Source organism: Acartia tonsa, chromosome 1, assembly GCF_053477335.1.
Source record: "Acartia tonsa isolate MP-2025a chromosome 1, ASM5347733v1, whole genome shotgun sequence".
Lineage (NCBI taxonomy): Eukaryota > Metazoa > Arthropoda > Copepoda > Calanoida > Acartiidae > Acartia > Acartia tonsa.
The window spans coordinates 4,512,281-4,528,820 of NC_137260.1; the positions used below are offsets into that span (position 1 = coordinate 4,512,281).

Sequence of the window (16,540 nt, forward strand, 5' to 3'; positions counted from 1 at the left end):
TAAACAAAAATATCCCTGCTATAGATTACAATTAGTGGACGAATTGTTTGGACACTCAACTTAATGAACCAATCAATCAAAATTCAGTAAAAGTCCGCAAAGTTGTTAAGCCAACGATTAAGAAAACTATATTATACAACTTTAGAAACTAGTGCAATTAATTTTAATATTTCCCCTCTCTCTCTGGATTTTTATCCTACTCTTTTAATTATGAGAAAAATCTTCCTAAAATGACACCTGGTAAAAGTAAGGGGGCAACCAAGGTCTTACAAATGGTACAAGGATAATTAATCCTTAAGTAAAAGTAGCAGGATGTCTGTCTGTATCGTAAGTTCTCGTTAATTGTTTTCATTTACGTACATTGAAGCTTACTAAGTTTATATATGTTAGGGAAGTGTAATACCACTTTGCCAAGGGAAATCGCCCTTCAAATAAAAAAACATCCCCCCCCCCAAAAAAAAAAAAAAGAAGAATGTTTAAGATATTTAATCACGTTTTTCAATTTTAAAAATGTGCCTTTAAAAGCATGAAACTTATTTGTGGAATTTTATTTACTGAAACATTTATTTATGTATCCTTGCTTTGAAATAAATACTAAGGCCCTTCCTATTAAACTCGTCTTTTCCTTTTTTCTTAATTTTGTACATTAAGGATCTACATTAGTACATTAATACATATCCTTCTTCTATTTTCATTAAAGGGAATTTATTATAGTTTTATTTCTAATAAAGTCACTGGGTAAATTGATATAATTAATAGGGTTTCAAAAGGATAATTTTTTTCATTTCTTTAAAACTTATAAAAAAAATTAGTGTATGGATTCGAAATAACGTTTTAAAAGGCAAAAAGAATATATAAAGCTCCTTCTATTATGATTAGAGGAAATGTAATAAAGGTTTATTTCTAATAAAGACATTGTTTAAATTAATAGGTTTCAAAAGGATAAATTTTTATATTTCTTTAAAACTTATAAAAATAAAATTAGTAGGTATATGGATTCAAAATAAAGGTTTTTTTAAAGGCAAAAAGAATACCTATAAAAGTTAATAAGGTATCTTAGTCGCTACCAGGATTTTTGCTTTATTCAGTTAAGAAAATTATAAAAATAATGTTTTATTTTCAAGCTAAAGGAATAGATCCAGGACATCTATTTGATTTTAGATACATTTTACCTATATTATGATAATATCTGCATTTATTTAGCATACAATAAATGAAAGAATTAAAATTTTCTACTGTTTAGTTTTCAAACTATCAATAGCTGAAATTGAGATAAGTAACTGTAAATGTCTCTCATACTCATTAAATCATTAAGACAACAATCTTAAAGATACAAATGTTCTATGGTATTCTTGTAGTTTATGCAAATAATATTATATCTGAAAATGTAACTTTAACAATCACAAATTTACACTTTTGTGTTACTTGAAAATGGCATGGTTATTTTTCCTTTTTATTGATTACTCTCATTAATATCCTATTATTTTAATTTAATGATAAGGGGGGGGGGGGGTAAAGGTTGATTATCCCCCCAAAACTTGAAAAAAAAACATTATATAAGCCTCCTAAACATTATGACCCACGAGTAAAAGCTTGGACGTCCTTGACTCCTATATACCCAAATTGGTTAAATGCATATCATGGAACTATTCTTTTGCAGTAAATTTCAAATTGTACTTTCTTGCCCTATTCATGAACGCTTACAAAATGAAAAGTTAAAGATTTATAAAACGTTTAACTAAATGAAAATCCAGAATTAAAATAAAATCTAAGGTTTCAAATTTTGTAGAAAAGGATCCATGTTTTTGATGTTATATGTAGAGGAAAAAGTAAAAAATTGACATCTAAATCTGTTTTTTAAGATTTAATATTAAACAATAACTAGTTTTTCCTTAATTAGTAATTTAATGAATGTCAACTTGAAACATTAACAAGGATGACAACATCCATAAAAGCGAAGACTTTAAATCAGAATGAAGGACAACAAACAATAACTCTTGTAGAGTGTTAGAACTTCATAAGCAGAACATTAAATTCTAAGTCTAAACGAAATTGTACATAAATTGGTTGCAAAATTGCAGCATTAAAATGACCTATAACCAACCCAGGACCTATGTGAAGCTTCCCTAAAATGGAGAACTTAATTGGTTTATTGGTTAACGAGACCTAACGGACTACTTTATATAACAGGACTAGCGGTTACGCCCCTTCCTCCTTGATAAAAGCTAAAATCAAATATTTATTTTTACAATGATATTTATCTTTAGGACAAGTTAAACCTGTCATCAAAATTGAACGAGCTTTTGGATTATCCAACTCCAGTTTGGATTCTTCTCTACCCAGAAGGAACCAGGTATCATAGGCAGGGATCTAAAGGAATAAGACAATGGCCGATAAATAAATGTACAACCTCAATGATGCTACACAAAATTACCCCCTTCTGTAGATTACAATAAGTGGTTGTAACGTCTGGACACTCAACTTAATGAGCCAACCAATCGAATTCAATAAAAGTCCAAAAAGTTGTTAAGACAAAACGTTATTATACAACTTTGGTGACTAGTGTGATAAACAGCGCAAGGTTCCCTCCCTCCTTGTTTTGAAGGGGCTAGCCAAGGGGATGTGCTGTTTACCCGGGGCCATTCTTCCCTTAAAACTTAGTCGTCGTTTAGACCAATATCAAGCTTGCGTGAGGGAAAAAAAGCACCATTAATGTACCTAAGGAACAGGAAGAACTTTTACTGGAAAAACACACACATATTCAAGTAGTCATAGGTCTGATATAAAGAGTCTCATAGATCGTGTAAAGTCAAAAAGTCGTAGGTAATTATAGGTGCTCTTGTTATAAAAATTTTCTGGTTTTACAGTATAGGTAGTCATAGTTTTAGCTCTCTAACAGTTAAAAGAATTTATAGGTATACAATAGGATATATAAGTTGGAAGGAATTTTAATTTTAGAGGGAGATTTGAAATCTGCATCAAAGGGAGGGGGCGAAAATGACACTTTTTGAAACCAAAACTAAAAGTCAAAGGAACTCAACTAAAAAAAGAGTTACAGGTCTGACATTTTGCATGGCAGTTGCTTTTTAGGGGTACTATATGGAACTGTGAAGAAACGGCGTCGCAACCGCTGAAAACCGCCGGGAAAAAGCAAAAAAAATTTCGGCGGGAAACGGCGGTTTTTGGCAGTTGCGCTGCCGTTTCTTCACAGCTCCATATTTTACCCCTATAAAGCAACTGCCATGCAAAATCTCAGACTTGTAACTCTTTTTTTAGTTGAGTTCCTTTGTTGACTTTTAGTTTTGGTTTCAAAAAGTGTCACTTTCGCCTCCCCCCTTTTAAGGATTTTTTTTTTTATAAAATTCGTTTTTTGTATAATAGGATAGGTGAATTGGAAACTACCTGCGCTCTAATTGGTTGAATGATGTGCGACACTTAAGCTTTTCCGATCAGAGCGAAGATAATTTTTAATCCACTAATCACAGATGTCAAAATTAAATAACTTAAATTGTATTTCCGCTTTTAGATAAAAAATTATACAAAAATTGAATTTTATAAAAAATCCTTAAAATTTGATGCAAATTTCAAATCTCCCTCTAACATTAAATTTCTTTCCAACTTATATATCTTAGTATACAAGTCATGCGTTTACTGGTTATTTGTCTACCAATTATTTAAACAATTTCATAGAGTAGCTTCATTACTCTCTTATTTAGATTCTTTGAGTAGAAGCACCAAGCAAGCACCAGTATCTAAGTTGAAACATTGTTATAGAGTAGATGTGCAACTAATACCTTATTAAACATTAAGATTTTCTGAGGAGAAACACCAAGCCAGCCATGAGTTTGCTGTGTCTAGAGGCCTCCCAGATATAGAGTAGCTATGTAACTTACAGTATTAATTATTTAGATTTTCTGAAGAGAAACACCAAGCCAGCCAGGAGTTTGCTGTGTCTAGAGGCCTCCCAGTTCTTAAACACCATCTCATTCCAAGAACCAAAGGATTTTCGTTCACAGGCATTTACAAACTCTATGGCTTTAAGAATGTATATAGGATAAAAGAAGTAAACTTTTTTTGTCAGAAGCGAAAGATCTCGCTAACCGCTAAACCGATATGGTTCTTCTTAACATTGATGCTTCTTATAGGTTCAAAGAGGGTTTTTAAGTATATTTAGCTGGCTACCATGGACCTTATTTATTGGTCAGCCCGTTCAACCAGTAGGAGGGGAGGGGGCGGGTATAAAGGAAGTGGATGGGGTTATCATTATTTTAGCTAACAGCAAGCATCACTTTATTAGAGTACATGACAATCTACATCAAAGTAAAAATATACCGATATATATGAGTTTTTTTGAAAATATGTTGGTATTTGAAGTGGAAAATTTGCCGAAATTTTTAAAGAAACGTAAAAGTTAAATATTCTAAATTTGGACTTAAGGCGATAAGGCGATGCAAATTTGATAATCCTTCAAATTAAAGAAGTAAAGTATAAAATAAGTCAGAGAAAATATTTAGAATTTGTACCTATTATTTATAGGTTTCGTGTATGAATTTGGCATTATTACAAAAAGTTTTAAGGTACATAGCATTAGATTTCGATAATTAATAAACCTATTGAATACTCCATTTTAGGGAAGCTTCACTAGGGTCCTGGATGGTTTTAGGCTTTTCTTTGTTTTCCCTACCCCTTCTTAAACAGGGCTCCTAGATTCTTCAACCGCTAGTATTATAATTAGACAAAAAAATAGGAATGGGGAGAATTTATAAAAGCTTAGTGTAACTTATCTCCAATGAATCAAAAACTTTTCCACTAAGGCTTCGAAACTGATTAATATCCGCTGGATTAGAACCATTCTTATATTTGCATTGAATAACAGACAATTTTCCATGAATATTAAGATAAAAATCATAAATTAAAACTTATTTTGTAAGCCTTGGCCTTCGGCCCTTCGGGTCTAACAAAACTGGTTTAATTTTAAACTTTTTTATTATAATATCCGCAGAAAACTGTCTCTAATACGCTGCGTTAAATGTATATCAACAAAACAGTTTGCAAATGTTGCCAGTATCTGAGCTGGATAAATCTCGGATCTCCAGACTGTATGACGTCACGTTGGTGGCAGGAACGAGCCCTACCTCGGCCCCGCCCACCCTAACCTCAATCTTGTGTGGCAGGTAATATATGGATTTATTATTACTTGGATATTACACCAGATTTTCATGTACTCTAATAAAGTGAATAACAATAACTCATCACCTCTCCTCTTACCGGATGAATGAACTGACAAATAAATAAGTTACATGAATTTTTCTCCTGTCAGTATATCCACGTGTATCCTATATAGATTGGCAGGTTACATCCATCTATATTACAAAGGCGAAAATTTAATAAAAGACAAAATAAAAACTTCAAAAAAGGAGAAAATTTTATAGTATTTTCATCGCTTTGTAGTTTTCTGCCGATAGGAAAATAGAAACTATAGTTGACCTTTACTACTTGGTGCTTCTTATTTAATATTTGTAGGAGTACAGAAGCTAGCATGTATATTAGAGAATATCAACTTAAGGTTAGTAAGTTATATCATTTTCATTAAGTTGAGTGTACTAACGTTGGGGATCAACAGCAATTTATCGGCCATTGTCTTATCCCTTTAGAACCCTGATTCGGAACCATACTGGAAAAATACTATTTAATTCTAGAATATAAATGAATTTAATTAAGTACTACGTAACCAAACAAATTTAATAACGTACGAAGGGGCGTCGTAGCTCAGTGGTAACGCACTGAGTTACGGTGATGAGAGTTCGAGTTCTAGTCCCCATGTGGCAACTCGAATTTCTCAGTTGAATACATTCACGCAACTTCCCCTGGTTGTGTAAGAAGGGGATTATTGAGTAAGTTTGGATACTTAATAGTCACGTACATAATATCGGTACTACCCTTATCCCAAGCTCCTCTGCGGAGAGCGTCATTCATTACGGTGACTTAGTTTGGGACACCTGCCATACTCGGCGAGGGTGAGGTAATAATGAGTAGCTCTCATGAGATAGCGGGTCAAGTCATAATGTGCTTGAACGTGGAGCTTGATAGCCCTAGTGGCTATACAAAAGTGTCTCAGCCTACTCCATGACTACTTAGGTCCAAACCCTAAGAGACTATGGCTAATCAATCAATAACGTACGTGAGTAAAGATCTAGGTTATTTTAATTTATTTACCACAAAGAAATTTATATAATTAGAAACTAAATTATAAAATTAACCAACTTGCACATTTATTTCATAAGTTTAATTATAAGGTTTTACTCAGGGATCTAAAGGGATAAGACAATTGACGATAAATTGATGTACATTCCCAATAATGATACACAAAATTACCCTTCCTGTAGATTACTATTGGTGGTTGGAACGTTTGGACACTCAACTTAAAGAACCAACTAATCAAAATTCAATAAAAGTCCACAAAGTTAAAACGAAAAAGGAAACGTTATTATATAGCTTTGGGGACTAGTGTAATAAACATTCAAATGTCCCCTCCCTCCCTGCTAAGTTTAGTTTAATTGATTGTTATGTTTCTTTTTACTTTAGGATATTCCAACTACAGACGAGGGGAGCTCTCAGTGGCTAATGAATCTTTTTAAGGTTTGATCTTGTCTCATAGGAAGTTAGATACTTAAATAGGTAGATAGATAGTTGGATACTTATATAGGTAGATGGATAGTAGGATACTTTAATAGGTAGATAGATACGTGGATACTTAAATACGTAGATAGATGCTTGGATATTAGATAGTTGGATACTTAAATAGGTAGATAGATACTTGGATATTTAGGATATTCCGATTACAGATAAAGGAAGCTCTCAGTGGCTGATGAATCTTTTTAAGGTTTGATCTTGTCTCATAGGTGGTTAGATACTTTAAAATAGGTAGATAGATAGTTGGATACTAATATAGGTAGATAGATAGTTGGATACTTAAATGGGTAGATAGATCTTGGATATTTAGGATATTCCAACTACAGACGAAGGAAGCTCTCAATAGCTAATGAATCTTTTTAAGGTTTGGTTTTATTAAATAGATAGTTGGATACTTAAATAGGTAGAGAGATAGTTGGATACTTAAATGGGTAGATAGATCTTGGATATTTAAAATATTCCAACTACAGATGAGGGGAGCTCTCAATGGCTGATGAATCTTTTTAAGGTTTGGTTTTATTAAATAGATAGTTGGATACTTAAATAGGTAGATAGATATTTGGATATTTTGAATATTCCAACTGAACTACAGACGAGGGGAGCTCTCCGTGGCTGATGAGATGAATCTTTTTAAGGTTTGATTTTGTATCATAGGTAGGTAGACACTTAAATAGAAACAGTATCTTTCTGATGATTGCAAAAGCATGAAACTCTGAGTAAAAGAAAATAAAAATTTAAGATAAAATGTTGTTTTACTTTTAAGTAAATAGGTAGATAGATAGTTGGATATTTAGGATATTCCGACTACATATGAGGGAAGCTCTCAATAGGGGGGTGGAGTGGTTAGTGCTTGGTAGGCACTTTGAGATAAAGCACCAGTTTGTGTAATAGATATATGACATTATCAGACAAACCTGATACGAACAGGAAAAAATATTGGATAGGTAGTTCTTTTTATCCTTGTGATTCAAATATTATATGGTTATGCAAATGTTTTCAGTATTTAATGCGTTGGAAGATTTTTAATAAAATTATTAATATATACCTAATATACTTTAATGGAATTTTTATTACTTGGATCTAACTTACACCAAATTATCATGTACTCTAATAAAGTAAAACTTGTAGCTGGGTAAAATAACGATACCCCCATCTCCTCCCATCCTACTGGATGAACGAACTGACCAACAAATAAGTTCCATGATCGCAACCTTTAAAGACGACAATTTTTCCCCTGTCATAATATACACATATATTCTATATATATTTATTCTTTTGATTCGCAAAAAGGATCTACTTACGTAAATCTTATTTACTAAAATTGCTGTTTTTTAATCTGTTTAGAAAATATTAATTTATTTCACAAACCCCACCACTATGTTATGAAATTATACTGAAAAAGATTTCCTTTACAAACTGTTTTTATTTAATTTAAATAAAATTTATAAAGAAGCGTATCTTAACAGTTTGCGTTCGTTGCAAAAGATACATCTTTTTTAATATTTAGTTTTGAAAAAAGGCATATAGTTTTCACAAATTAAATTTTTTTATGCTTGCTCGATCATGTGTATGGCCGGCCCCTAAGGGCCTTAAAAATAGTAGTCTTTAACAAGTTTGTGCGTCTCGTTTAATTAGCGGATTTTCATTGAATTTTGGCAGATTTTTACGGATTTTAAGTTTTCTTTGTGGCTGAAAATATTAGAACTAGGGATGGCAATCCGTCAAATTTTTTTCCGGATAAAATTGTTTGTATTACAACGTTACACTTGATTTTTCACTATGGCTGAGAACCAGTTTTAAATCGTCGGATATTAATTGTTTTTTTGCTATCGTTCTTTGCAGTAATTGGATGTCTATCTATAAGTTAATAGCTATTTTTTCATTCAGAAAATAATTGCTAAGCGTTTTATTAGGTTTTATGACTGTACACGGAAGGAAAGTAATAGTTATGAATCGTGTTTAGATAGCTTTTCGCGGATATTAAAATAAAAATGTTAAGAGAAAAACCAGAATTTATTTTGTAAAATTGTCCATAATATGATGCTATACATGACTTTTTCAGTATTGCTGAGAATTGACTCCAATTCAGTTTTGAAGCTATACTGAAATATTCTATTTTCTTTTTTTTAAGCATAAGTTTTTATTATATCAAATCTTGTCTAGGTATCTTTCCATTCAAATTTTTATGTTTTTTTTATTCTTCAAAAGAACAAAAATATTTGTATTTAATCTAAATTTTCACTAAATTGAAAAGAGTTTTATTATTTTGTTAGATTTCATCGGAAAAGATCAAATTTTATTTAATTTTCCTTTCAGTTTCTTTTAAAGCTGTTATGAAATATCTTGTTTTGAATAAAAATGTTTTTTTTTTCTAAATTAAAATGTTTTTGGAATTGTATTGAAAAATACAAAAGTTTGTCCTGTTTTTTTTTCTTTACAGAACTGTTATATAACTATTCTTTTGGTCCTTATTTATTTCAATAGCTAATCTAGGCATTGGCGTTTGGAGGGGGGATATCAGTCATCCCCTCCCTTATAATATGAATTGAAGAAATCCGCAGGGAGGGAGGGGATATTGGGCTGCTGTTTATTAGACTAGTTTCCAATGTTTTATAATAGCGTATTCTTATTTGTTGGCTTAACAACTTTGGGGACTTTATTACGGACGGACGGACCGAACCTAATCATAGAAAAAGCTTTGCTTTTAAAAATATTCTTATATAATTGTAGTAAAGAAAAGGATATTAACAATGGAGTTTTATAAAAACCTTAGCAAACAAATTATTGACAAAACTATTCTGCAGTTCAAAAGATTGTTCTATTTCAATCATTTTTCCAGGTTGATGTATGTAGATACTCGAAAAAGGTTATAAACCTATAAGAAGCTTTACTGTAAAGGAGAAATATATAAGTGCAGTGTTTAGCGAGATTTTAAGCTACAGACAAACAGACTTGCTATTACTTATCTAATAGGAATATGAGGATAGTTATTTTTCGCATCGTATTATCAGTTTTCTGCGGATATTAAAATGAAAAATTATAAGATTTAAAACTAGTTTTGTTAGCCCTGAGATAACATTCAAACCACATTTTTAAAACTATTTAAATTTTCTTAAGACTTTTCTTCAGATTTAATTGAAATATGTCATAATTTTTAGGAGAAAGATGCGTTGAAAGACAGTTTCCTGCAGACTGGCTGCTTCTCAGAGCTTAGTGGATTCCCCAAATATCCGCCCATCCAAAGACAGGTACCTAGCTACTTTAATCTGAGACACGGGCTCGGCAGTTGTGTCTTCAGCTGCAAAGCAGCGGCTGAGAAAATAAAGACGCGTGGCTGATATACATTAATTCTTGAGAGAGAAAATACAATTTCTAGTGGTGAAACTACTCTATAACTCACTCTATGTCCGTCCATCTGTACGGCTAAGGGAAAATGTGATTTTCCTAGCTTCTATTGGAGATATTAAGCTGATATTTTTGATGAAGACTTCTATGACCGGTGTAAATAGGATGTTTTTTTACCTGTTAGTCATGTATAACAAATTCGTTTAGATCATGGAATGAAACGAAGTAGCGGGTTTTGTTCCTATTTTCACAGTAGCATTTTTCCTATTTTTAGCCCCTCCGGGGGGCTCTAACCCTGCGTGGCAATTACCTAACGTAACCTATCAAAAGCTACAGTGAAAATACGACGAAACCTCCTACTTCGTTTTCTTTCCATGGTCCCAATTTTCTTTTTTCTAGTCTCGTCCTTGGAGCTTACTGATATCTATCACCTTGAACAGCTGTGTTATCATACCCCTGATATATATACTTCTTACTGGTGGTATCATTACAAGGTAAATATATCTATAATAACCTTGAACAGCTGTGTTATCATACTCCTGATATATATACTTCTTACTGGTGGTATCATTACAAGGTAAATATATCTATAATAACCTTGAACACCTGTGTTATTATACCCCTGATATATATACTTCTTACTGGTGGTATCATTACAAGGTAAATATATCTATAATAACCTTGAACACCTGTGTTATCATACCCCTGGTATATATACTTCTTACTGGTGGTATCATTACAAGGTAAATATATCTATAATAACCTTGAACTCCTGTGTTATCATACCCCTGGTATATATACTTCTTACTGGTGGTATCATTACAAGGTAAATATATCTATAATAACTATAAATACCTGTGTATATACTTCTTACTGGTGGTATTATTACAAGGTAAATATATCTATAATCACCTTGAACAGCTGTGTTATCATATTCCTGATATATATACTTCTTACTGGTGGTATAAGATAAGATAAGATTTAAGATAAGATTTATTTTCCTCAAAGGTACAACATATTTTATTAGATATATATCATACATTATGTTACTATGCTTTGATCTGTTTGATTCTTCTGGTTTGTTTGATGCAGGTTTGGTAATAATATAATAATAAACATAACAACTATTATTAAGTACCTAGCATGGAATTGGCCGAACTTCGTCTCCACCTAGTTACCAGGCCAGTTCGAATAGGATGAAGATAACATTTTACAGAAAAAATTCCATGCAACATTGTACCAGATAGTTAGCATAACCCTTTAAGGGTTGTGGAGCCACTGGTGTACTTTGACGCTTGCTAAGCCGATACAATGTTATATGTGCAAATAAATAATAATCTTAACAATGAAAGAACAAAATATCTTGCTGTGTATTTCAGACATCCTCCTACTATCAGTTGCAACTTCTCCAAGCGTAAATTCGGAACAATTAAGGAACCAAAACCTCCACCAGGAGTCGCTATTCCCGTTGTGATCCCTTTTCAGCTCTACATAGACAGTTTCCTTTATAACAAATTATTTTCATTATAGAGTGGAGTTTTTGTCCGGGTCTAAGGACATCTCCACACCAATAATTACAGGATAACGGCAAATCACGCGATAACACTTGGTCCAATCCAAAAATCCAAAATCCAGAAAATGAATAAGATATCCTAATATATAATCGTGTCATGTACTAAGTGAACAAGGTGTAATGGTTGGTTTCGATTCCTACGGAATCTGATTTTTATTTCTTGAGAATGGATATAATAATCCTATGATGTACAATTGTATAATTGTACAGAATAAAGAATAGGTCATGTGCGATTCCTACGGAATCTGATTTTGGTTTTTTGATAATGGGAGTGTGTCCCTAAATATGTAAGGTTCGATTCCTCCGGAATCTGATTTTTGTGTTTTGAGAACTGGTCACAGCATGGCTGTGAATGGGGCAACAATATGGGGGAGGGTGAGGTGAGGGAAGGTGAGAGGAGAGTGGTTTGTGCTAGAAAACGTTTACATTAATTCATTGATCTCACTCTTTTTGAAAGTAAAGGGTGAAAGTGGGTCATGTTAAAAAAGGCTGTGGCGTGCTATTGCGCGCACAATTTGTTATAGCTTTGCTTTAGTGGAGTTTGAATCTTTCTGTTGTTTAGGCACAAAAATGTTCGGAGAGGAAGAGTACCAACAAATGTGGCAGCCGCTACGCAATAGACTGACAATAACATATCAACGACTTCTCAATATAGTTAATGGTGACAATGTCAGTGAGGAAGTACGTCGTGAGGTAGCCCGTCTACTATACCATCAGGGTTATTTAGAAACCGAGTTGGCACTCACGCTATACAACCCAAACAAGGATATGGAGTATCATGAAACTAAATTAGGTGAAATTGCTGAGCGGATAGCTGCACAAGAGGGGGCTTGTCTCCAACTATAGCTCCAGAAGTTGGCCATTTCTGGTCAGGACCAGTTATGGTCAAGTTCTCTACGACTTTATATACAAGATATCCGCAAAATATCCGCAAAATCAACCGCGGAATTATCCGCAAGACGTCCACAAAAAACAACAGTGAGGCAACAGAAAAAAAAAAAATAATCTGCAAAGTGAGAAATAAATAATCCAGTTTAGTTTTTTGAAAAAAGTAGCTAAATATAATTTTTTTAAAAATAATTTACCATAAATTCATTGATTTGTTTTTTAATAAATCCTAGATATCTTGCTATGAACTTTTATTTTTTATTTGAAAGATGTACAAAGTAATAGGATGTCTGTTAATTAATATTTTGCTATGGATTAATTTAGTATTAGCATAAAAAAAGTAAGGATAAGAAATGTAAGTTGATGAAGTGAAAGGCTAGATAGAATAAGGGAGATGGGTCGAGGAATTGAACAGGTATGGGGGAGGGGAGGAAAACGAGGGGGATAAAATGGGGCGTGGTGAATGGTTTGTGCGCGGTCGTGGCTACCAGCCAGACAGACAGAGCGGCGCTTTCGTTTGGTATATGCTAGGGGGGGGAGAAAAAGTAGGGGGTGGGGGGATGAGTGGTTTTCCGGTAAAGCACAGTAAAATAAAGGAAAAAAGGGGCGGGAGGGAGACAATTGGTTGTAAAGCATAGGGGAAATACGCGGGAAATCGGAAGTGGGGAAAGTTATTTACTAATTAATAAGTTAAATTAAGATTGCATAATGCATGGTGTTAAAACACAAGGGGGGTATAAATATGGGGTGGGTAAGGTCAAATTTCAATTGTCTCCAAGATGTCAGATCAAGAAGAGGAAGTAGGACAAGGCCAAGGTGCTTTACCAGATGGGGCGCCGGAAGTTCCGGAGGAGGCTGGAGGTGAGGAAAATGTTCCCCTCCATGACCAGGTGCAGGAGCTCATCGCTATGCTCAATTCTAGCGATGAAGTCGATGATCCTGTACCCGTGCACGGCGTCCAGCAGCTGCTGAACCTCGCGGCAGTGCCTGATCTACTCCCATTTCCGGGGGTAGACAGGCGCTGTCTGGACCTCTGGTTTATGGTCAAGAGGAGGTTGTTGGGCGTTGTGCACGAGGGCGACATGTTGATGTGGAGGAGATTCCGCAACGACGCCATCGATGAGGAGATCCTCCGCATGATGTATTCCAACTATGGGTTAGTCGTGAGGTTAATATCAGTAATGCCCACGTACGCCCGCTCCTTCCAGGCCAACATGGATTCCATCGCCGCAATGGACCGCCTGGTCACCGTCCAGCAGGACCTTGTGGAGGAGCTCCTCCAACAGGAACCCGACGACATCGGCGACTCCAGCGACTACGACGAGTAGATGGCTATGCCCACTACATGAGCTTAACCAGTCAGCGATAGTCATTTATTAAACAAAATTTTTGATATCTAAATTTAAATAAATAAATATATTTTTGGTCAAAATTATGAAAAAACTTTGTTATTTTTTTATTAGATAAATAGAGGTAGAGGTTGCGCGATTCGTTAGCTGCTTGATAAAAAATATATAATATAATGGAAGAAGTTAAAGTCAAAATATAAAATGTAAAATGTAAAATGAATAAAATGGATAAGAAACAAACTATGCTAAAGCTACTCTATACATGGGTATGTATGTCGGTTCCTACGGAACCTATTCGTTGAGATTTGAGGTTAAAGAAATGCTGTTTTATTATTTTTGATATAGAAATTAAATGCTTACAAAAAGTCGAGGGCTAAAGATACGAATAGAAACTTAGTTAGAACAAAAAATTGTTAAATAAAAGAAGAGAAAAAATAAAGTATTTGCTTTTTTTAAGATAATAAGTAATAAGTAAAACATCTTTCTTGAAAATATTTTTATTATCAATCAGTTTAATTTCAAAAATAAAATATTTGCTTTTTTTTTAAAACTCAATCTTGTTTAGGTAATAAGTAAAACATTTTTTCTTAAAAGTATTTTTATTATCAATTAGTTTGATTTCAAGTGGAAGGTTGTTGAATATAGTTGGGAAAGAGTTAAGAGGGGCGTGCAGGAGAAAGTTTCTATTGGTGCCCGGTTCGTAAGCAAAGTTGTTCCTGTTCCTAGTGCCATACGTATGTCTGTCTTGAACAAAATTCCAGGTGTTTTCAAAGATTTTGGGAAAATTGCCTAATTTATAGGCGTGCATAAATTTACAAACATTGAATTCAATTAACAGGTTAAATGGAAGTATGCCATTAGATTTAAAGAATTCAGCTGTGTGAGCTCTGCTAGGTAAATTTTCGATTATTCTAATGGCCTGCTTCTGCAACTTAATAATTGGTGCTAACAGATACATAGGACAGGCAGTGAACAGGAGACAACAATATTCGATATTCGACTTAATATAAGAAGAATAGAGTAGCTTTAAGTGTTTCTTGTCCAACAAATGACGCATTACTTTCATACTATAAATTATTTTAGAGACTTTGCTATAGACTTTTTCAAGATGATAAGAAAACTTCATTTTCTCGTCCAATTGAATTCCCAAGTGTTTGATACTACCCTCATTGGTACCGCTCACAAGATCCAACTTAGTGATTTTTGACTCATCATTTTCATTATGATTATTCATGTTTACATAGACTTCAAAGTTGGTCTTAGCGGCGAGCTCAGCGGGGGTGAGTATCTCACGGGGGGAGGAAAAGACCATACATTTGGTCTTGCGGGGGTGAATGAGAAGTTTATTGGCATTGTACCATTGGGTCAGTCTGGGGACAAGCTCCTTTGCAAGGTTAATCAATTGTATAATATTCTGCTTTTCAATGAAGCCCACTGCGTCATCAGCAAAGAGATTGATTAGGATCTCTTCACTGCATGAAACAAGGTCATTGATAAAAATTAAAAAAAGAATTGGTCCCAGGACTGACCCCTGAAGTACGCCAATGATAATGAATTCAATTGTAGAGGAGAAAAGACCCTTAAAAAATACACGCTGCTTTCTATTTGCATAATAACTACGGAACCAATCAAGTGCAACCCCCCTTATCCCTGAATTCTCCAGTTTGCTAAAAAGGATATCCCTATTTATCATGTCGAAACACTTCCTTATGTCCAAAAATATGGCCATACAGGAAGTGTCTCGACTGAGTGCTTGGGTGATCAATGTGCTTAAGTTCAATACATTATGGAAGGTTGAGATCCCTTTCATGAAGCCAAACTGGCGATTGCTAAAAAAAGACCGATCTTCCAAGAACTTAACCAGCGTTTCACAGACATATTTTTCAATGGGTTTGGAAAAGTTATCAATGAGTGAAATTCCTCGATGATTATCTGCCTCGCTGAGTGAACCTGATTTGTGAAGGACAACTATTTTGGAAGTTTTCATTTTTTCAGGAAAAGTGCCATTTTGAAGTGATAAATTATAAACATGTGTTAGGGGAGTGGCAATGGTATCAGCACAGCGAGACAGAACATACATCGAGACATCATTTATGTCTGTGGAACGCTTAGGTTTAATACTACGAATGATATTAATAACCTTGAAGGGGTACAATGGCTCAAAGAAGAGGGAATCTTGACATGGGGGTGGTAAATATTCAAAAAAGTTATTGGGGGTGGAAGGAATTTCAGGCCTTAGGGAAGACCCAATCTGACTAAAATAACGATTAAATTCATTAGCTATTTCTTGGTCATTTTCAATTTTGTTTGGGCCAACTTGAAGGTATGTGCACTCAGGGGAAGATTTACTAAACCCAATGACTTCCTTTAGGGTTTTCCAGAGTTTTTTCCCATCCCCGTTTGCATCTCTTATTTGTTTTCTGTAATATTCAATTTTTGCTCTTCTCACTTGCCTATTGTAATTATTCCTATAGACATTGTAAATACTTTCATTTTCAATTGTTTTGTCATTTAAAAAGTTGCTGTACAAAATATCTCTATGCAATCTACAACGCAATAAATAATCTGACATGAAAGGCTGCTGGGGCTGGGTACGTTTGTTTTTTCGTTTTTTCCTAACTGGACACTTTTCATTATAAAGTCTCAAAAAGGTTGAAATAAAGTTATCATAAGCAATGTTTGTGTTGTCTTG

At 33.9% G+C, this 16,540-nt stretch overlaps 1 protein-coding gene across 6 annotated transcripts in view; it reads left to right on the forward strand.

Annotated features, from left to right (window-relative positions):
* LOC145333572 (1-acyl-sn-glycerol-3-phosphate acyltransferase gamma-like) overlaps positions 1-16,540 on the forward strand; it is a 31,561-nt gene that overhangs the window by 8,843 nt on the left and 6,178 nt on the right. For 5 of the 6 annotated variants that reach the window (XR_013884574.1, XR_013884577.1, XM_080178767.1 and 2 more), the window contains 7 exons: positions 2,268-2,353; positions 3,910-4,016; positions 5,066-5,174; positions 5,524-5,566; positions 6,586-6,639; positions 9,852-9,941; positions 10,438-10,532. Coding sequence is in view for 4 of the 6 variants with exons in the window: in XM_080178767.1 (XP_080034893.1) it covers positions 2,268-2,353; positions 3,910-4,016; positions 5,066-5,174; positions 5,524-5,566; positions 6,586-6,639; positions 9,852-9,941; positions 10,438-10,532 (584 nt within the window). In the remaining 2 variants the exon portion in view is untranslated. Of the gene's footprint in view, positions 1-2,267; positions 2,354-3,909; positions 4,017-5,065; positions 5,175-5,523; positions 5,568-6,585; positions 6,640-7,148; positions 7,202-9,851; positions 9,942-10,437; positions 10,533-16,540 lie in introns of all 6 variants that reach the window. The other variant, XM_080178919.1, reaches the window with a different exon arrangement.